At 48.1% G+C, this 20,638-nt stretch overlaps 1 protein-coding gene across 1 annotated transcript; it reads right to left on the reverse strand.

The window, feature by feature from the left end:
• Nucleotides 1-7,153: 7,153 nt before the first annotated feature.
• On the reverse strand, nucleotides 7,154-12,177 carry LOC146334225 (cystatin-like). The gene is made up of 3 exons (XM_084824540.1): nucleotides 11,926-12,177; nucleotides 10,629-10,754; nucleotides 7,154-7,550 (listed from the first exon to the last, which is right to left on the reverse strand). The coding sequence occupies exons 1-3, from the start codon at nucleotides 12,154-12,156 to the stop codon at nucleotides 7,470-7,472; spliced, it is 438 nt and encodes a 145-aa protein (XP_084680666.1). The 5' UTR covers nucleotides 12,157-12,177; the 3' UTR covers nucleotides 7,154-7,469.
• Nucleotides 12,178-20,638: the final 8,461 nt, after the last annotated feature.

Raw genomic sequence — 20,638 nt, forward strand, 5'->3', positions numbered from 1 at the left:
ACTGCTAGTATCAGGAAAGGTGCAAGGCCTGCTGTACCACAAGCTGATGGTGACTGACCAAGAAAGACATCTCGGGGTTGTGGTGGATAGTGTGATGAAAATGTGGACCCAGGGTGAGGCTGCTGTGAAAAAGGCAAATGCCGTGTTAGGCAGAATTATTCATTATTTATTATTACATTACATTTCTATACCTCCCCATACCTGAAGCTCTCTGGGTTAAAGGTTAAAACATTAAAAGTACAATATGCAAAATATAAAACACACAGAGACAGACAGTATATACAAAGACAACATATATCTAAAAACAACTTTGAGCAATCAGCCAAACCATAAAACAAATCCAGGATCAATTAAAACTCATCAAGTGCTGCCAAATGCCTGGGGAAAGATAAAAAGTCTTGACCTGGCACTGAAAAAATAACAATGTTGGTGCCAGGTGGGCCTTATCGGGGAGATCATTCCACAATTGGGGAGCCACTACTGAGAAGGCCCTCTCCCTTGTTGCTGCCCTCCAAACCTCCCTTGGAGTAGGCTCCCGGAGGAGGACCTTAGATGTTGAGCATAGTGTATGGGTACGTTTGAGCCAGGAGAGGCGCTCCATCAGGTCCCGAGCCGTGTAAGAATTAAGGAAGGCATTGAAAATAAAACTGCCAATATCATACTAGCTTTGTATAAATCTATGGTGTGACCACACTTGGAATATGGTGCAGTTCTGGTCACTGCACCTTAAAAAAGGGCAACTAAAATGATCAAGAGGCTAGAGCAACTCCCCTATTAGAGAGCCAGTGTGGTGTAGCGGCGAGAGTGTTGGACTGGGAGTCGGGAGATCCGGGTTCTAGTCTCCACTCAGCCATAGAAGCTCACTGGGTGACTTTGGGCCAGTCACAGACTCTCAGCCCAACCCACCTCACAGGGTTGTTGTTGTGAGGATAAAATGAAGGAGAAGGAGGACTATGTACGCCACCTTGGGTTCCTTAAGGAGGAAAAAAGGTGGGATATAAATGTAATAAATAAAATACATACATACATACATAGAAAGGGCTACACCACTGGGATTGTTTAGCTTAGAAAAAAGGCAAGTAGGGGAGACATGATAGACAAGTACAAAATTATGCAAGGTATGGAGAAACTAGATAGAGGTGTTTCTCTTTCTTCCATAATACTGGAACCCAATGCTGTCATCCCATGAAACTGAATTTTATAAGATGCAGAACAGATGCAAGGAACCACTTACTCACACACTGCATATTTATGGAATTTGCTACCACAAGAAGTCATGATGGTCACCAACCTAGCTGGCTTCAAAAGGGGATTAGACAAATCCATGGAAGATGAGGGATATAAGTATTAATTCACTGAATGGCTACTAGTCATGATGGCTACATATGACCTCCAGTATCAGGGCAGTATGGCTCTGTATACCAGTTGTTGGGGAACATGAGCTGGAAGGTGCTGTTGCGGTCATGTTCTCCTTGGGGGCTTCCCACAGGCAGCTGGTTGACCAATGTGTGACCGGAATGCTGGACCAGAAAGCCCTTTGTTCTGATCCCGCGGGGCTTTTCTGATATTCTTCCCCTTGACTATCAGATCTGGCTTCGACTTATCAGCCATGGGCATTTCATTTATCTTCGCTACTTTGCTTTTGTGACAGCGAGCAATTTGATTGTTTCTCAAATATTTGCACTCACTCTACCAAACCCGGTGTCCTGCTATGGCTGAGTCAATCTTAGCTTTTAAGACAGTTGAGGGGCAAATCCAATGGCAAGTCAATAAACAGGCAAAAGGTATCAGTCCAGCAGGAGAGCAGTTCAAGGCAGGAGTAGTCAGCAAACAGGCGACGGTCAAACACGGTATTGTCAGGCGAGAGGGAGAGTTTTAAGAAGTCGAGTCAACTGGCTATTATCACGGAGGTTCAGTCACAGAGCAACGTCGCATCTCAGTGAGATCAGTGTATCACAGGGAAACAAGGCTTGACGGCACTATACACAGAGATAAGATGTTGTTCCAGCAATGGCTGGCCCGGAGATGAAGGCTTCTGTCGCTTGAGCCCCCGGGCCCCTACCCAGGGCTCAGCTGCAGTTCAGCACAGGCACGCTGGCCAAAGCCCTGCTCATGAGGAAGGCCCTGCTCACAAGGAGGCCTTTACTCTTCAGGAGTCTTTTTCTGCACTCCTTCGCCTGCCCATGGCCTGAGTCTGTACCTTCAGGCACCGGCGTTCTCAGGGGCTGGGTGGTGGTTCTGCAGGACTCCCAAGTCAGAAGCAGAGCTTTCCACCTTTCAACAGGAAAGATCCGAAGCCCTCTCTCCCAAGGGCCCAGGACCTTCTTGGTCAGTCCCAGGGTCTCCGGAAGAGGCTTGTTCCCTGGAGACATCTGGCTCAGGAAGTTAAAATACGATCATTCACTCTCAGACATTCATTAGATGCAGAGTACTTACAGAAAGAGGTAACAAATTCAGAGAGTAGATGTAATACAATTTCAAGCTTTGGACATTCCCTTCCAGTCTACAAAAAGACACAGAAATGAACAAATAATTTAAAGACATCATCACTGTTCTCATTTTTTGGGCAATAAAGACATTTTAAGGGCCCATCTACACACCGATGATGACCCACTGATGTTTTGTACACCCAGCGTCCGGAAGGAATGCAGCCAGTTATGTTCTTTACCTGGCTCTCTTCATCCATTTGAAAATGACACATTTCTTCATCCTTCTCAAGCCAAGCCAAGGAAGGCGTATTGCAGTCAGTTTGCCTGCTGTTTCTTGTAGCAGCGTGAGCTCGCAGGCAGGATGTTTTTTTCTTTCCTGGAGAAGTACAGTTTCACCCTCGTAACCAAAGCCTAGACAAATATTTTTTCGGGTGCAAGCCTATTAAATCTGCTGTGTGTGCTCATAAGCCTCTGAACCTGCAGTTCACCTAGATGGGCGTTTTTGCCCGTTTAGTAGAGGCTTTGGGGAGGGGAGGAACAGCTGGGGGTCCCTCACATCCCCATTACTGCAGTCCCCCCCCCCCGCCCATGGGAATGACCCCTTTCCCTCCTTAAGAGCTTGTGTTTGTGAGCTCATAGAGGCAGACAGTCCGGTTCTCTCCACACTAGCTGTGAGAGGGCAAGGGAGGGACCTCGGACCCAGGACTCTGAAAAATCCTGTGGCCCCACAGACACTGCCCAGACAACACAGGATTGCTCCCTTAGAGAGCCAGGAAAAGGCAAGGGCAGACTTTGGCAACTGGAGATTCCGAAATACCGACCTCACCTGCTGGATTCCTTCATTACAGCCTCCGTCAGAATGTACAACTTCTTGTTCCAGGATTGAAAGACGGTTCTTACCTCTCACCTGGCAGCCTTGCTGCTCTGTGTATTTTTAAAGGGCAATTTCTTTGATTGGTCCACATATTCTTCAAAGCATTTAGCCTCCGTTTTTGGACAGGTGTCAACCTATCAGACATTGACCATTTATATTTGTCAGTGTCCCTAATATCAGATAAATACATGAGAAATCTGGAAAGCTCACCTGGCTAGCTGCAGTTCTGAAAGTTCTGGATTGATGGATTGTATTCAAGATTGTAAAATATATTTTCGGCTCAGATGTTTATTAGATCAAGACTAACCACTGAAAATGACAACATAGCCCCTTTTCACTTGGAAAATTTCCTTTCAATCTGTAAAAGTTCCCAGAAATGAACAAATAAAAGTTTAAACTTCATCAGTGTTTTCAGTGATGGATTGGAAAAGGTCTAGAAGCCAGAAAAGCTTACCGGCATCTGCTTTCTCTAGCAATAAAGACATCATAAAGACCAGCTTCTAAGTTGATGATGTTCATCTGTGATATTTTATTTACACTTCCCTCTTTTTGAAATGGAGAACTACGTTTGAAAAGGAGAACTACATACCCCACACCAGACTTCTTGATACGTGTTTGTTTCTTTAAATCTGTTGAAAACCATGAATATATATGTTTTGGCTTGGATAATTCCTTATCAAATCTGCAAGGAAATGACAAAAATTATCTAAGAGAAGTTTTCTTACCAAAGAGAGTTCCAGTGCTTAGAACTTTGAACAGGCCAGCCAGCAAGGAAAAGTAGCTAAGAATTTGCTTTCTTTCCAATATGGACCCTACCTCTTAACGGCTCACTGGTATGTTGGTGACATTCATCTATGATGTTTTACACTTCCCTCTTGAAGCAATATGTTCTGTTCCTTATATCCATCAGACCTGTGATTACGAATTTATTGCTTTCCTCATCCTATTGAAAACCATACATCTTCTGGAAAAGTACTGTTTCACCCCTGCAATCAAGCCTCAATAAAGATCACTTGAGAGCCAGACAAAGAGAGGAAGTGACAGGCTTTGGCAACTGGAAATTCGGAAATGCTCACCTTTTTGCCCTGGAACGTTTTGCTCCGAACAGAAAAATATTCCTTACCTCTCACCTGGCAGCCTTGCCATTGTTCTGTGTATTTTAAAAGCAAAAGAACTTCTTGGCTTATGCCACCCATTCTTCAAAGCATCCAGCCTCCATCCTTTGACCGGAGTGGATATACAACGAGCAGCAGCACTGTTCAGCTTTGACCGTTCCTATCTTTCAGCGTTTCTAACACCAGATAAATAAATGAGAAAACTGAAGACCTCACCTGGATAGCTGAAGTTCTGAAATCTTGACCAAAACATTAGCGTGTTCGTTGTGTTCTTTTCCCAAATGTTCCTATTCATTGTTATCTCCGGTTTTGTTCTCCCCATCTTTCCCTCTGTAGGAGGAAAATCCAGCTGCTCCCATGAAATCCTTCCAGATCCTCTGCCCCACTGGCTGTCACTGCTGAGCGTGACCCCTCCCGGAGAGAACAGTGAGAGCATCACAGGTTTCATCACAATCACCACTTCTGCCCGGGGGGAGGGGAGAGTAGTTGTCATCCCCAAGCATCCCCCTTGGGAGATGTCATTTGCGGATGCCTATTAGGACCATCTTTCTACGCTATGACCCGATTCGCACAGAACGCTAACCCATGGTTTATTTAACCCATGCTTTGTTGCCCTACCTAGGGTTTGTCTAGCAGATGAATGAACAAACTGCGGTTTGTTTTCTCAGTCCTGGAGTAGTCTGTTTCCCTGCTCTTTCACCCACTCCTTACGTGGGGCTACCTGTGAAGAATGCACCAGAGGGGCTGCTAAACAGTGCACAGAACTGGGACCATATTACACCCATCCTGAAAACCTGCACTGGTTACCAATGGCTTTCCAGGCTCCATTCATTCATTTCGTGTCATTTCTTTTATTACATTTCTATACCGCCCCATCATTTGCGGACACCTATTAGGATCATCTTTCTACACTATGACCCGATTCACACGTAACGCTAACCCGTGGTTTATTTAACCCATGGCTTGTTGCCCTACCTAGAGTTTACATTAGAGGAAACTTCTCTAAAATGAGGGCACTGATAAAAAGAAGGTTGAAATGGGGAGTCAAGAAGGTTAAATCTCTCCAAAATGTTTGGCGGTTAGAAATAGAATCAAAGTCCCGTCTCACTAACCTTTTCGAGTTCATTGAGAGTGTCAACAATGACCATTTATAATAAAACGCACCACAAATTGTTGGTGTCTTCCTTTCTAAGCACTGTATCAGCAAAGAGGGTCTGATAAAAACTGCTCCCATCTGAAGTGTGAGTAGGTGGCCATGGCAGAGTGAAGCAGAATGGAGCCACTGTTGAGATGTAGGAGGAAGTATCACAGGGAAACTTGATTTAAATCAGTGATTTCATTCAGCCTTTTCCCTTTAAATCATCTTGATTTCAATCAAGTTTCCTTGCTCCTTGTCTCAAAAGGGCCTTTAATGGGCTTTTAAAAGCAGCCTGAAAGGGCTGCACGACCTTCCCCCGCTTCCTCAATTTCAGCACCGAATTGCAGCTACTGGCACGTGCTTACCCTCTAAACACAAAGGATAAAACAGCGGTGACCTTTCAAATTTCTCCAGTGGGTTTGTATGTGATACTTTGGATTTGTATATGGTACTTGATCAAGAGCTATCTTTAGCTGGGTTCATAGGAGTGGCTTTGCGTTCTGGATCTCAAATCCCACCTCTGCGGTACTTGGGTTCCTGGGCAAGTGACTTTTCCTTCAGTCTCGTCAGCTTGCCTTCTGGGAGATTAGTGTTTTGTGCCTGGCCGAGTCCACCGTGACAGCCATTTCACAAATGGCTGGGCCCCACTCCCATGGCAGCCATTTTGTGAAGAGCACCCACGACACTCCCTCAAAATGTGCCCACCAAGCCAAAAAAGTTGGGGACCCTGCCGTAGATACTTCGCTGAATTCATTAACGTGAGCCCACAGAGCAAGGCCAGTCTGAGACATCGCGCTGCCTGAGGCAAAGCAGCAAATTCACCCCAGCCAGTCAGTAGGACTGAATAATTTTTACCGTTTTCAGTCTTGCAAGTTACATACCATTTATCAGCTAGTGCTGAGCGCAGTATTTTGAATTACAGCGCCATTTTGTGTCTAGTCACGGGCCATCACCTCCTTTATTGGAGGAATTAACTGGCGCTTTATAGAAAGCAAAGCTGTTTCTAAATGTTTCTTGCGATGAAGTAAACTGAATGTTCGGAATGTTAGAGATGAATGGAACAGGGAATTAGAATGTTCTACGCAGAACATCCTACACAGCCAAGGGATGTTGGAGGAATCTGCTACAGCTTCAAATGTTCAGCTTCCTCTGGATCCAATCTGACCAGTTTCTTCCAAGTCGCATAGATTCTGATTTGTGGACCGGTTTTTCACTTTGGGCGGGGCGGCGGGGATTTCTTTTAATCTGCATTGGGGTTAACACGCATTAACTAATGCGGATTACTGCAAGTGGGCAACTTCTGGAACCGCTTACCACCAAACGTGGAGATGGCCATGGGTTCCCCCACTCCGCCCTCCGGGTTTCTTTTGCGAAAGAAAGGCAAGTTACAAATATTACGCGAGGATCAAAAGACAGTTTTGAACATGCTGCTTCCCCCTTCTACAAGGCAAAAATGCCTCTCCTAAGGCTGATTTGCTGGCAGTGAGCGCTTTGATTTGGTATTCTTGGCCCTGCCCACCACTGCAGCGTGGCCCACGAGCGCTTCTCCAAATTGGCATTTAGCCCTCGGGCCGAAACAGGTTCAGCTCCCTTAGATGAGAATGTAACAGACAGTGTCTTTATTCAGGCGAACCAGCAAATGACAAAAGCAGCAGCAAGTTTGGTATGATTTTTCTTGCAGAAATCTTTTATTTCATGGTGAATGAGATTAGAAGGCTGGGACGGGATTGTGGCATGTGTGTAGGACGGGGCCAGCATGACAAGTTTGTACCAGGCCCCAAACGGTATGCTTGTGCCCTGGCTCCATGCAGTGAATTCGAGAAATCTCTTAGCCCACGGAAAAAGGATGAGCCTGCTCCAAGGTCATGAGCGAGTTGGCTCGACTTCATCTCAGCTGCCCCTTGGTGTGAAGTTCAGGCTACGCAGCTTGAAGATATCAGCTCTGTTTCTTTCAGCCAAGGACGGGTCCAGACCTCGAAATCACAGGTTTGTTGCTGGAGGAGGCGGGTGGAAAGAAGAGAAAAACAAGGCTCCTAGCCATTAGGACTCGGGCAGAAACTCCATCACCAGACTTACACTAACTGGAAATCCTGGCATGTAAGAGAGAACTCATCCAAAACTCCCAAGTCAAGGATGGAGCTAATGCCTAAGGTTCAGTGTGCGACAGCCAACCTCCACCCTCTCTCGGTGGTCTTCCTACATCCCATCCTGACTCACTGGCTTACTGACTCCCAAGATCCCTTGGTGGTTCAGGGCAACAACCATCATTCCCAACAGGGCTGTAGTGATTGTGTAAAACCCTTTCTGCTTGAGTTTTGTGGATTGTCGGGTGCCTTTCACTCCATCTGGAGGGCACCAGGTTGGGGCAGGCTGATCGGCTCTACGACCCCCCCATCCATCTTCATTTTGTGAACCACCCAGAGAGCTTCAACTGATGGGCAATACAGAAATGCAATAAATCGATCAGTTTGACCTTTCAGAATGCGGGGGAAGCTACACAAAAAGCCAGGAAACCACCAAACCACTGGGGTTGGGAGGAAGGAGGAGTGACCATCTGGGCCTCCCCGGAGGTAGGACTGGGTCCCAAACTCTGCTCTACTGGCTTCTGGTTAGTAATCAGCAACACCCTTGTGCCAACCCTGGGAGAGACAGCAGATTCTGAGCATCTGCAGATGGCTTTTGCCCACACAACTGAATGCTATTGCTATACATCTGAGTCAGGGCTTCCACCAGGCCAGTTCCCCACCACGCACCGGGTGGGGGAAGAATTGAGGCGACTGTAAAAACAGTTGCAAAATAGCTTAGACTAAGCTGAAGGCACAGCACAGCCAAGATTTGGAAAGCAAATGTTTTACTGAGAGAGTGGGTTGGAGGAACTAAGGTTTGCAATGTCTTTCCTTTTCCTCTTGATTCCTTCTTGTTTGAACCGAACAGAGGGGTGTTTGAACTCCCTTTTCTCTCTAGAAATACCACCCCAAATAAGCTGGGCAGATTGTGGTCTGTTGCAGGGAAAACAGCGTACAGGCCTGACTGAGGGCTAAACTGATCACTGCTTTTCAAATGTATGTTGGAACTGGCCACTTTTATCCTGAAGGGCACAAAGCCAGCTTTAGGACCCTGATGCAGAACAGGCAGAACACTTGGATGAGGACTATGCACCAGTTCCCTGCCCCCCAAAGCACCGTCATCCTTAGCAGCTGCTCTCTGAGCAGAAGGGACACTTTCCTGCAACTTCCAGCAGGGGCCCAATCCAGCCCTGAAGTGTGCTGCAGATCAAGATATAGCTTAGCATTCTTGAAGTGTGACTATCATAAACAAGCATCACGTAGCCCTTGGTGCCAAACGGTGGCTGTGGGAAATCCCTGTACATTATTTTTAAGATTGCAGAGAGGAGGAGATTTTGATCGGAGCAACAGCACAGGAGAAAACAATTTTCTGTCACCCGCTCATATAATTTTCCTGATCTAATCTCTCCCCGCTACACTCCCAAAGCTGCTATTGGGGCCATTCAGCCTGATGGCAGAGAGTCTTTTGAAGAACAAAACACACGCATGAGAGAGAACATGCTGGAAGAGGCACCCATGCTTGGAGAAGGCAGAGTCTCCACATTTGAAATAAAAGGGATATCAAAGGAGGGATGGGGAACCTCAGTGCCCCCAGGCGTTCCTGGCCTTTCAGCTGCGATCTTCGCCAGCCAGTGTGGCTAGTGGTCAGGGATGCTGGGCACTGTAGTCCAACGGCAGCGGGAAGACCACAAATTCCCTGCCCCGCCTTAAAGAAAAACAGACTTTGGTGCAGTGGAGGCTGGTGGGTCTGATGTCAGTGGGGCGGTGAATCCACTCTGGGTTTCGCTCAGAACTCCATAGGAATCATAGAATAGTAGGGTTGGAAGGAGCCTACAAGGCCATCGAGTCCAACCCCCAAGTGGAGAGCACCTTTAGAGTTCTGACTGAAAGCTGGAGCCGATTCACCGCCCCACTGACATCAGAGCCACCAGCCTCCGCTGCCTCGGGTTACAGCTCAGAACCCCAAGAGAGAAACTCACTGCTTCCGGAAACACAGGAAGCTGCCTTATACCAAGTCAGACCGCGAGGCGAGCTGGCGTAATATTGTCCATACTGATTGGCAGCAGCTCTCCAGGGTTTCAGACAGGTTTTTGCAGCTCTTCCTGGAGATAGCAGGACGCAATGCCAGGGCCTTTTGCCTGCCAAACAGATGCTGTGTTACTGAGCTGGGGCGTAATGATGCTGCTGAACATATATTGATAATGATGTTCCAGGAAGGGGCTGTGGAACCTACTGTTGCAGGATGCTGAACAGTCCTGTTTATAAAGGCGTTTGGTGATAACGAGACCTTGAGATACGGGCGCAAGCTGTGTCGATGGAACACAGGCTCATGATCAGAGTGCATAGAGGGGTCTAGAAACCTGAATGAAACCACAAACTATTGAACCTTGCCATATGTAGAAAAGGGCTTAAAAATGAAAGTGGACACCAGGAATGCAGTTTTGGGCGTCTGCACTCAGAACTATTGCCACAGTACGTTTAGAGACAACCATCTGGATCCCTGCTCGCTTCCTGGAAGGTGATGCTCAGCTTTGCTAATGGTCCCTTCAAGGAGGCTTGCATTGGTCAAGAAAGGATACAGAGGTACAAAGATTAGAAGTCCAGAATAAGCACGGGCCACATTGCAAAGGTCATGTTGCTAGAACTTATGATGCCCGAATATGTTTGGAGACACGTCATTAAGGCGTATCTGTTCTGCACATTTAAACCACTCCCTACCCGGCTTTAACTGTCATGGCTTCGCTCAGTGAAGGCACTCCGGGAATTCTACCAGCTTGGGATCTAACAAAATTCTCAGCATCTTCACTCATTCCCAAAGTCATCTGTATGTGCCTCAGGCGGGAAGCCACCTCCTCAAAGTAGCTCCTTCCACAGCAATCAGCCAACCTCCAGAGCCATTGGAAAAGACTTTTTGCACAGAGGGACCGTGCTCTCTTATTGCCACCGAATAAACTCAGAGGCCTGAAGCAGCAACACCCCAGGCTGACAGCTAATCTCCAATCTCACCTGCTGCTGTCCGGGTGGGGCAACTGCGCAATTTTGCAGCTCCGCTTCGTTCAGTTCCCCGCTTTTCTTTTCGCATGTCGTCTTCACCAGCTCCACCGTCAGATAGTATTTCATTCCCGCCACTACCTGGAAGGGGGGGGGGGATTTATATAGTGCCATCACTGTACTTGACGCTCTCTTGACAGTTTCTGCACTTTAATGCTCTTTCCAGGCAGACCCCTCTACCTCCTATGCCCCTAATTCCAGATGTTAACTCCAAATTTTTCAGTGTCTCTCTTTCTTCCTGCTCAAGGAACACCCTATACACCCCTCCCCCTGAATCTAGGTTGCCTGGCTCCTTTTCGTCCCGAGACACAACAGACACGTCTCGGCCCCTACAAAGTGGTTCAGGACCCGCTTCCTTGCAACGCTCACGGCACCCCCATAAATTATTTTATTTGTCACATTTATATCTCCCAGTTTTCCCCCTTGCAAGGAACCCGAGGCAGCTGACGTGATCCTTCTCCTCTCCATTTTATCCTCACAACAACCCTGTGAGGTAGCTTAAGCTGAGAGTCAGCGCCGGGCCTAACGACACCCAGTGAGCTTCACTGGCCGAGTGGGGGCTCGAACCCAGGCCTCCCCAACTCAGTTCCTGCATGTCCCCACAAACACCTTCATGCCCCCCTCACCGCCAGCTCATATTCTCACATCCTTTAGCCAGGAGCCCCAGGCTACCTCTCTACCTCTTTATTAATCTCTAGGAATTAATGCCGGGCATTAATTTTGTGAGCATTAAAGAAGCTCACAAATAACCAGGATTATAATCCGGAAGAGGCGTACAGATACTCGGGAAAAGCAGCCAGCCCCTGCCCAGTTGCTCTCCCTCGTATTTGGGTTGCCAACGAACTAGAGGAGCCTTGCCCCACCTGGGGCTCTCCAGGCGTGTTGGACTACAGCTCCCACCACCCCCAGCCGGGCCCTTGAAGAGGCTGGAGGCTTCCCCTGCCCCCCAGCCCCCCAGCCCCAGACTACCTCTCTACCTCTTTATTAATCTCTAGGAATTAATGCCGGGAAGGCATTAAAGAAGCTCACAAATAACCAGGATTATAATCCGGAAGAGGCGTACAGATACTCGGGAAAAGCAGCCAGCCCCTGCCCAGTTGCTCTCCCTCGAATTTGGGTTGCCAACCAACCGGAGGAGCCTTGCCCCACCTGGGGCCCTCCAGGCGTGCTGGACTACAGCTCCCACCACCCCCAGCCAGGCCCTGGAAGAGGCTGGAGGCCCCCGCAGCCCCCCATGGCCCCGGCCCCGCACCTGCCGCCTCGCACGCAGGACGCGCCGCTCCTTGTAGTAGAAGGCGCTGCTGCTGCCCTCGTTGTAGGCGCCCACGGCGAAGTCCGCCGCCTCCTGCACGCCGGGGTCGGAGACGGGGACGTCCTCCGCGCCCCCGGGGATCGCGCGCAGCGCCGCCGGCAGCGCGAGCAGCATCAGGCCCAGGCCGAGGATGCCGCGAGCGCCGCCAGGTGAGGGCGCCGGGCGCGCCATGGCCGGAGGCAGCGCGAAGGTGCGGAGCGCCGCGCGCGGCTGCTCTAATAGGGACGCGGCGGCCCGCCCACGCAGCGGGGCCAGCCAATGAATGGGGCCGGGCCCCGCCCCCGCCCGGGGGCGGGGGGGGCGCGCGCTCGCCCCCGAGGCACAGGCGGGCCGGAGGGGCGGCCCTGGGTGACTGGCGGCAGACCAGCCAGGGGCCCAACGCCCAGCCGTTGCCACAGCCGCGGTGCCAAGCCTGGCTTCCCGCGCAGATCCCCGGGCGGCCCACCCATACAGGCGAACTAGGTGGTTGCCTAGGGCGGCAAGGGGAGCGGGATGCCGAACTGGAGGGGAACCGTGGGTGGAAAAGGCATGCGCGTGCAGAGGGGATGTGACCGAGGCTGTGGAAGGGATGTGGGGTATCTTCCTGCCCCGCTGCTGCTCCCAGTTGGAGGCAGGGGGTGAGGGCCCCCCACAGCAGCAGCCGCTCACTTTGCCCTCGGAGGGCTGAGCCTAGGGGCTGGGGGTGCCTTGTTGGCCATGCCGCCTTGAGGATGCAACCGGGACTCTTCCTCCAGGGGCCTCTCTTGGGCGTTGTGGAGGGGACTTCTGCTCCTTCCCAGAGCGGACGGCTGCGCTCGTCCCCTTTGTTTTTTTTATCAGACCCTCTTTGCTGATACAGTGCTTAGAAAAGAGGACACCAACCAATTGTGGCGCATTTCGTTATAAATGGTCATATTCCTGCTTCCAAAGATGCAAGGGGGAAGGGTTGCCCCTTCCTTAAACAGAAAATAGGGGCAAACCGTTTCCCAGTTTACCAAAAACCTCAGCCTACATCCGCCCTTGGGGTTTGGGGGTGGGGGCACCAATCGCGTGGTTCGGCCAGGGCACCAGTAGCTGGCAGCTAGCCTAGGGCCGCCCCTGACAGAGCCTTGTGGGAGCCCGCTGTTTACATACCCTCCACCTAACCCTCATTAGGTGAAAATGAAATGCAATATCTTTGGTAGGTCGAGTGTAAATAGCTGAGAAATATTTGGCAAATTGACCACCCTCAAAAAAAGCGAAGCGGCAAACAAAAAGGCCCGTGATTGATAAGTCGAAGTAAGGCGTGGTAGTAATGGGGCAGACTAGAACAGTGGTGTATGCATGAGGTGAATATGAAATACGTTATGTTCGGTAGGTAGAGGGTAAATATTTGAGAAATGATCAAACTCCCCCATCCTCACGAAAGATAAGCAGCAAACAAAAATGAGATGCCATGATTGATGCCCTGAAGCAAGGTCAGATGGTCACTGGTCAGAACAGAGCAGTTTTTGGAACAGCGGAAGAGCCTTGCTGGATTCGACCAAAGGGCTTTCTAGTCCAGTGTTCCAACCAAAGGCCCCAGTGAGAAACCCACAAGGAGGACACGAGTGCAATACCTGCTCCTGTTCCCAAGAACTGGTACATAGAGGCGTAGTGGAGAATATATAGCCACCAGGACTAGTAGCCTTATCCTCCATAAGCCTGTCTAATCACCAAGTTGGTGGCCATCGTTACATCTTCTGGTAGCAAATTCCACAGTTTAACTCTGCGCCCTGTGAAGAAGTCCTTTCACCTGTCCTGAATTACCCACTATGCATAGCTTCATGGGATGACCCCTGGTTCCGGTATTATGGGAGAGAGAAAAACCTCTCTCTGTCTACTTTCTCAACACCATGCATAATTTGGTATTCCTCTCTCAGGTCTCCCCATACTCAACTTTTTGCGAAGCTAAACAGTCCCAGAGAGTATCACCATTCCTCATAGGGGAGTTGGTCCAGCCCCTTGATAATTTTGGTTGCCATTTTCTTCATGATCCCTTTTTGTTTTGACCACTCTAAAAATTTGGTGCCATCAGCAATTTGGCCATCTCACTGCTCACCCCTAGCTCCACATCATTAGACACAACTTAAAAAGCAACCGTCCCAATATCGATCCTTGTGGGACCCTGCTGCTTGTATCCATCCATTTCAAGAACTGGTTCATTATTTCTGCTCCCCGCTTTCTGTTCTTTGACCAGTTACCAATAAGAGAATCTCTCCATTACTCCATGACTGCTCCATTTGCTCAGGAGTCTTTGATGAGTGAGTTTTGTCAAAAGTCTTTTTGAAGTCCAAGTAAACAATTACCGGATCACCCCTGTCCGTACCTTTGTTGACACTCTCAATGAACTCGAAAAGGTTAGTGAGATGGGACTTTGCATGTTGATTCTGTTTCAGCGGGACCTGTCCTTCTATATACTTACAAATTTTATTTTTCATTATGTTTTCAACCATTTACCTGGAACAGACATTAACTGGTGTGTAATTATCTGGATCTCCTTTGGATCCTTAAAAAATAAAAGTTACTACGTTTACCACTCTCCAGTCTCCTGATACAGAGGCTGATCCTAGGGAGTTGTTACACAGTTTTCTGAGAAGATCAGCCATTTCACAATTGAGTTCTTTACGATGGACACTATTTGGGACTTGTGATTCATTAGCTTTCAGTTTATCGCTGTCAAGAACGGCAGCCCTCCCTCTACACAATCAACAAAACAGAGACTTGAACTTCAAGCTAATACAGCTTTAATTATATTGATAGCAAGCTTTTCCACAATACAGATTCAGTGAAACTCAATGTCTGCCTTAGGGCCTAAATAGCTATTCCTGAAGTCTCTGTCAGGGAAAGTTTTTGCAAGGTAGAGAAGTTGCTGCAAAATTGACAATAGGCAGCTATGGCTAAACCCGCTTAAACCCACCTCCCTTAAGGTGGCTCCCTTTTGCTTTGGCTCCAGTGAGTGGCTGTTCTGGCAGAGCATCTCAAACCACTCCCTAACTCTGCCCATTTAGACTGACGACACGCCCTTGCATTGACCCTGCTGAAATTGGTGCTACCTTTCCTGATCTGTGGTATACGATCTTCCTAAGCTTGTATTATCGTGGTTTGGAGTAACCGCCAAACATTTTGGAGAGATTTAACCTTCTTGACTCCCCATCTCAACCTTCTTTTTATCAGTGCACTCATTTTAGAGAAATTTCCTCTAATGTAAACACTAGGTAGGGCGACAAACCATGGGTTAAATAAACCACGAGTTAGCGTTATGTGTGAATCGGGTCATAGTGTAGAAAGATGATCCTAATAGGTGTCCGCAAACGATGGGGCGGTATAGAAATGTAATAAAAGAAATGACACAAAATGAATGAATGGAGCCTGGAAAGCCATTGGTAACCAGTGCAGGTTTTCAGGATGGGTGTAATATGGTCCCAGTTCTGTGCACTGTTTAGCAGCCCCTCTGGTGCATTCTTCACAGGTAGCCCCACGTAAGGAGTGGGTGAAAGAGCAGGGAAACAGACAACTCCAGGACTGAGAAAACAAACCACAGTTTGTTCATTCATCTGCTAGACAAACCCTAGGTAGGGCAACAAAGCATGGGTTAAATAAACCATGGGTTAGCGTTCTGTGCGAATCGGGTCATAGCGTAGAAAGATGGTCCTAATAGGCATCCGCAAATGACATCTCCCAAGGGGGATGCTTGGGGATGACAACTACTCTCCCCTCCCCCCGGGCAGAAGTGGTGATTGTGATGAAACCTGTGATGCTCTCACTGTTCTCTCCGGGAGGGGTCACGCTCAGCAGTGACAGCCAGTGGGGCAGAGGATCTGGAAGGATTTCATGGGAGCAGCTGGATTTTCCTCCTACAGAGGGAAAGATGGGGAGAACAAAACCGGAGATAACAATGAATAGGAACATTTGGGAAAAGAACACAACGAACACGCTAATGTTTTGGTCAAGATTTCAGAACTTCAGCTATCCAGGTGAGGTCTTCAGTTTTCTCATTTATTTATCTGGTGTTAGAAACGCTGAAAGATAGGGACGGTCAAAGCTGAACAGTGATGCTGCTCGTTGTATATCCACTCCGGTCAAAGGATGGAGGCTGGATGCTTTGAAGAATGGGTGGCATAAGCCAAGAAGTTCTTTTGCTTTTAAAATACACAGAACAATGGCAAGGCTGCCAGGTGAGAGGTAAGGAATATTTTTCTGTTCGGAGCAAAACGTTCCAGGGCAAAAAGGTGAGCATTTCCGAATTTCCAGTTGCCAAAGCCTATCACTTCCTCTCTTTGTCTGGCTCTCTAAGTGATCTTTATTGAGGCTTGATTGCAGGGGTGAAACAGTACTTTTCCAGAAGATGTATGGTTTTCAATAGGATGAGGAAAGCAATAAATTCATAATCACAGGTCTGATGGATATAAGGAACAGAACATATTGCTTCAAGAGGGAAGTGTAAAACATCATAGATGAATGTCACCAACATACCAGTGAGCCGTTAAGAGGTAGGGTCCATACTGGAAAGAAAGCAAATTCTTAGCTACTTTTCCTTGCTGGCTGGCCTGTTCAAAGTTCTAAGCACTGGAACTCTCTTTGGTAAGAAAATGTCTCTTAGATAATTTTGGTCATTTCTTTGTAGAAAATGTGATAGGCTTGAAGGTGGAGGGGAAATTGAATGCACAGGTGTGGGGGGGAGGCTGTTCACCCAACACGCTAATGCACACCCAGTGGTTGAATGTGGGTTGTTTTGAACCATGGGTTGTTTGTTGGACCGTGGGTTAGTATGTTGTCTGAATGCAGCACATTTCCCGCAGGGTGGATTATTGTGCTGTCTGAATGCAGCCTGGGTTGCTTGTTAACCATACAGTGTTAACCTCCCTGAACAACCCAACCACAAACCATGGGTTCTCAAGGGGGCTTGTTTGAGAAAATAAGCCACATTGCATGGTTGAAAAGCCATCTGGCTGCGTTCAGACAACACAGTAACCCACAGTTCAGCAAATAACGCACAGTTCAAAACAACCCACACTCAACCACTGGGTGTGCATTAGCGGGTTGGGTGAACAACCCCAGACAGAGAGAGCGCAGTGTGGCCTGTGCTGGGCTATTTTGCAGCACTCAGTAGAGCAGAGCACTGTCTCCGTGTTGAGGAAAAGACCCATCCCAGTCCTGGGAACATGTGAGCGTGTTGGAATCTGCCTGCCTGCTGACTGATTGATGAGGCCTTGCTTGGATGCCGTGGGGGGGGGGGCAGTCCGATAAGGCCTCCAGGCAAGTCCAGCGCACAGCACCGTCGCTTGATCAGGGCATGGGGGGAGAGGAGACTCTGCCCACAGCCCTCAAAAGGCCCCGAGTGGTCCTCAGTGGTGGTGCCTGAAGCCAAAGTGGATTCGCTTCGAAAAAGAGTGAAGATCACTTTGCTAGGAAGTGGCTGGGGGGTGGAGAAGAGGGGAGGAAGGCGTTGGTGACTGTGCTCAGGCTGGGGGGTCAGGCAGAGCGGATGAGATCACAGCAGGCTCTGTGCTACCTCCAGTACCAGAGGCAGCGAGCCTATGTATTCCAGTTGCTGGGGAACATGGGCGGGAGGGTGCTGCTGCACTCCTGTCCTGCTTGTGGGTTCCTGGTCGACAGCTGGTTGGCCACTGTGTGAACAGAATGCTGGACTAGATGGGCCCTGGGTCTGATCCAGCAGGGCTCCTTATGTGCTGATGTTCTTACGGTTTCTGTTAGGGCAGGGGGCAGGCAACATAGATGGAGACATGGAAGGGGCAGGGAACGGTGGAAGATGAGATGGTGGGTTCAGCACGTAGTTAAACTACAGAATGCGCTACCACAAGATGTAGAGATGGCCGCCGACTTGGCTGGCTTCAAAAGGGGATTGGACAAAGGCATGGAGGAGAAGGCTATCCATGGCTACGAGTCCTGATGACTGCTTATTAAGTCCAGTATCAGGCAATATGCCTCTGTATACCAGATGTTGGGGAACATGAGGTGGAGGGTACTGTTGCGCTCAGTTTCTCCTTGGGGGCTTCCCACAGGCAACTGGTTGGCCACTGTGTGACCAGAATGCTGGACTAGAATGACTTTAGTCTGATCCAGCAGGGCTCTTCTGGTATTGTTAAAACTGCTCCAGTTTGCCCAGCGGCTATCAGATCTGGCTTCAACTTATCAGCCATGGGCATTGCATTTTTGTTTGCTGCTTTACTTTTGTGAGGGTGGGAAATGTTATCATTTCTCCAATATTTGCACTCTACCCACCAAACAGAAAGCATTTCATTACCTTAGGAAAACAAAATTGCTCTAGTTTGTCCTGTGACAATCGTACATCGTTTTGCCTAAGCAGCCATGGGCATTTCGTTATTGTTTGCTACTTTGCTTTTGCTAAGGTGGAAATGGGCACATCATCAAACAACCCGCAGTTTGTTAACCACGGGTTGCTGTGAGTGAGCAAGAGCAAGGGATCGTACTCTCCCTTGACCATTCCCGCTGCACTGAACAACCCAGGGATGTTCCATTCCTGGGTGGTTTAGTGTGACAGGCGAACCCAGAGTTGTGAGTTGCTGTGGTTTGTCCCACAGCAACCCACAATTTCAGTTTCGCACATCATGCTAAACAACCCAGGGATGTAGGGTCCCTGAATTGTTTCGTACAGCTAGAGTGGGTGAGCATTTTGGAGCCAGTAGACTCGTGGAGTCCCAAATAATCACGGTTAACAAACCATGGGTTTTTGTGTTGTGCGAAGCAGTCTAGATGAAGCAGAAAGGAGCAAAATGGGAAAGAACCGAAGATAAATACATTGCCCTGTGTGAGGGTTCCTATATTCCCCTGCTTAACCTCGCAGACTGTTGTGGGTACTGCTCATAAGACAGATGATATGGGGATATTTTAAAACCATTCCCTTTATAGGTCAAAAAAGGAGTGTGTGCAAAATGTATAGTGTGACAGGGAGATGCAAAGCCTGCTTGCCAGAATGAAACAGTGTAAATAATAAGAGCCAGTGTGGTGTAGTGGCGAGAGTGGGAGCTGGGAGATCCGGGTTCTAGTCCCCACTCGGCCATTGAAGCTCACTGGGTGACTTTGGGCCAGTCACAGACTCTCAGCCCAGCCCACCTCACAGGGTTGTTGCTGTGAGAATAAAATGGAGAGGAGGAGGATTATGTATGCCGCCTTGGGTTTCTTAAAGAGGAAAAATGGTGGCCTATAAATGTAATACATAAATAAAAAACCCTCTATTTAGTTCTCCATTGACATGATTTCGTGGTTAGATCTGCACCATTATTTTAGGAAACAGCTGAAGAAAAATCAACAGGAAATGTGATTTGAATCAAGGATTTCAATCAGCCTTTTTTGTTGAAATTCCCTTGATTTCAATCAAACTTCCCTGCCCCTCGACACGAAAGGAAGAGAGGTCTCTCCATGGAAATTCACCACAATAGGTAAATGCAGCCTCCATATTCAGAAGCAGCACTAGATGCTGGGGCAAAAGAGCAGGCGGGCATTACCATCATGTCCTGCTACTGGCTTCCCTCGAGGCATCAATGTGTCCATTGTGGGAACCAGTGGACCTATAACTCTTACTAGTGGAAGTCGCTTTAAAGCTGTAGAGTCTATTTTGCAACATTGCTTGGACAGAACCTGTCTGTCTGTCAGTGAGCAGCGCTGGGGATATTTTTCACTGTGCGCCTACATAGCTACGCAGTTGTGAATTACCACACAGTCGATTTTCAAACCTGTGTTCCTGCACAGCTGCAAAGGTGCACATACAGTTTCTCAATACCCTAGAATGGTTGACTACGGAACCAACAAGGGGAGAGGCGATCCTGGATTTAATTCTGAGTGGTGCTGTCCAGGACCTTGTGCAAGATGTGAGTGTTGTTGAACCAGCTGGAAACAGTGACCACAGTACTATCGAATTTAATTCTTATTTCAGTGGAAAATTGCCAAGGGAGTCTGACATACTCACATTTGACTTCAAAAGAGGACAATTCTCTAAAATGACTGCACTGATAAAAAGGAGGTTGAAAGGGGGAGTCAAGAAAGTTAAATCTCTCCAAAATGTTTGGAGGTTCTCAAAACAACAATAATAGAAGCTTAGGTAGAAAGTCTACCACAGATCAGGAAAGGTAGCACCAATTCCAAGAGATCACCAGCATGATTAAGGAACAGCGTCAAGGAAGTTATGAGAAGGGATGGGAGGGAGAGACTTCATTCTGAAAATGGAAGTTTTGCCCAAATGAAGAGAACACAGAAGGAACACAAACTTACACCAAGGAAATTCAGACAGGCAGTAAGTGACGCAAAAGAAGGATTTTGAGGAGGATATTGCTAATCACATCAAGGTCAATAATAAAGAATTCTATATATGTATCAGAAGCAGGACACTAACTAGGGAGACAATTAGACCACAGGAGAACAACGAAGTTAAAGGCATACTAAAGGAAGATAAGAAGACAGACACCATAAGTGAGTTCTTTTTGTCTGTCTTCACTGCAGAAGACGTAGAGCAGATACCTGTGGCTGAACTGATATTTTCTGAGAGGGAGTCTGAGGAACAGAGGCAAATACTAGTGACAAGAGATTAAGTTCTAGACTTTATTGATAAAGCTAAGAAATCACCAGGTCCAAATAGCATCCATCATAGAGTTCTTCAAGAACTCAACTGTGAAAT

This window comes from Heloderma suspectum, chromosome 17, assembly GCF_057233095.1.
Source record: "Heloderma suspectum isolate Gila_16-S chromosome 17, 16-S_ref, whole genome shotgun sequence".
Classification (NCBI taxonomy): domain Eukaryota; kingdom Metazoa; phylum Chordata; class Lepidosauria; order Squamata; family Helodermatidae; genus Heloderma; species Heloderma suspectum.

Bases quoted from the DNA above. Each gene is read 5' to 3' on its own strand.
- LOC146334225 (XM_084824540.1), bottom strand. From the start codon at position 12,156: ATGGCGCGCCCGGCGCCCTCACCTGGCGGCGCTCGCGGCATCCTCGGC. The intron at 10,755-11,925 runs GTGCGGGGCCGG...CCCCCCTTCCAG, and splicing joins TCCTGCGTGCGAGGCGGCAG to GTAGTGGCGGGAATGAAATA. The intron at 7,551-10,628 runs GTGAGATTGGAG...CGCCTCCTCCAG, and splicing joins CCCCACCCGGACAGCAGCAG to CAACAAACCTGTGATTTCGA.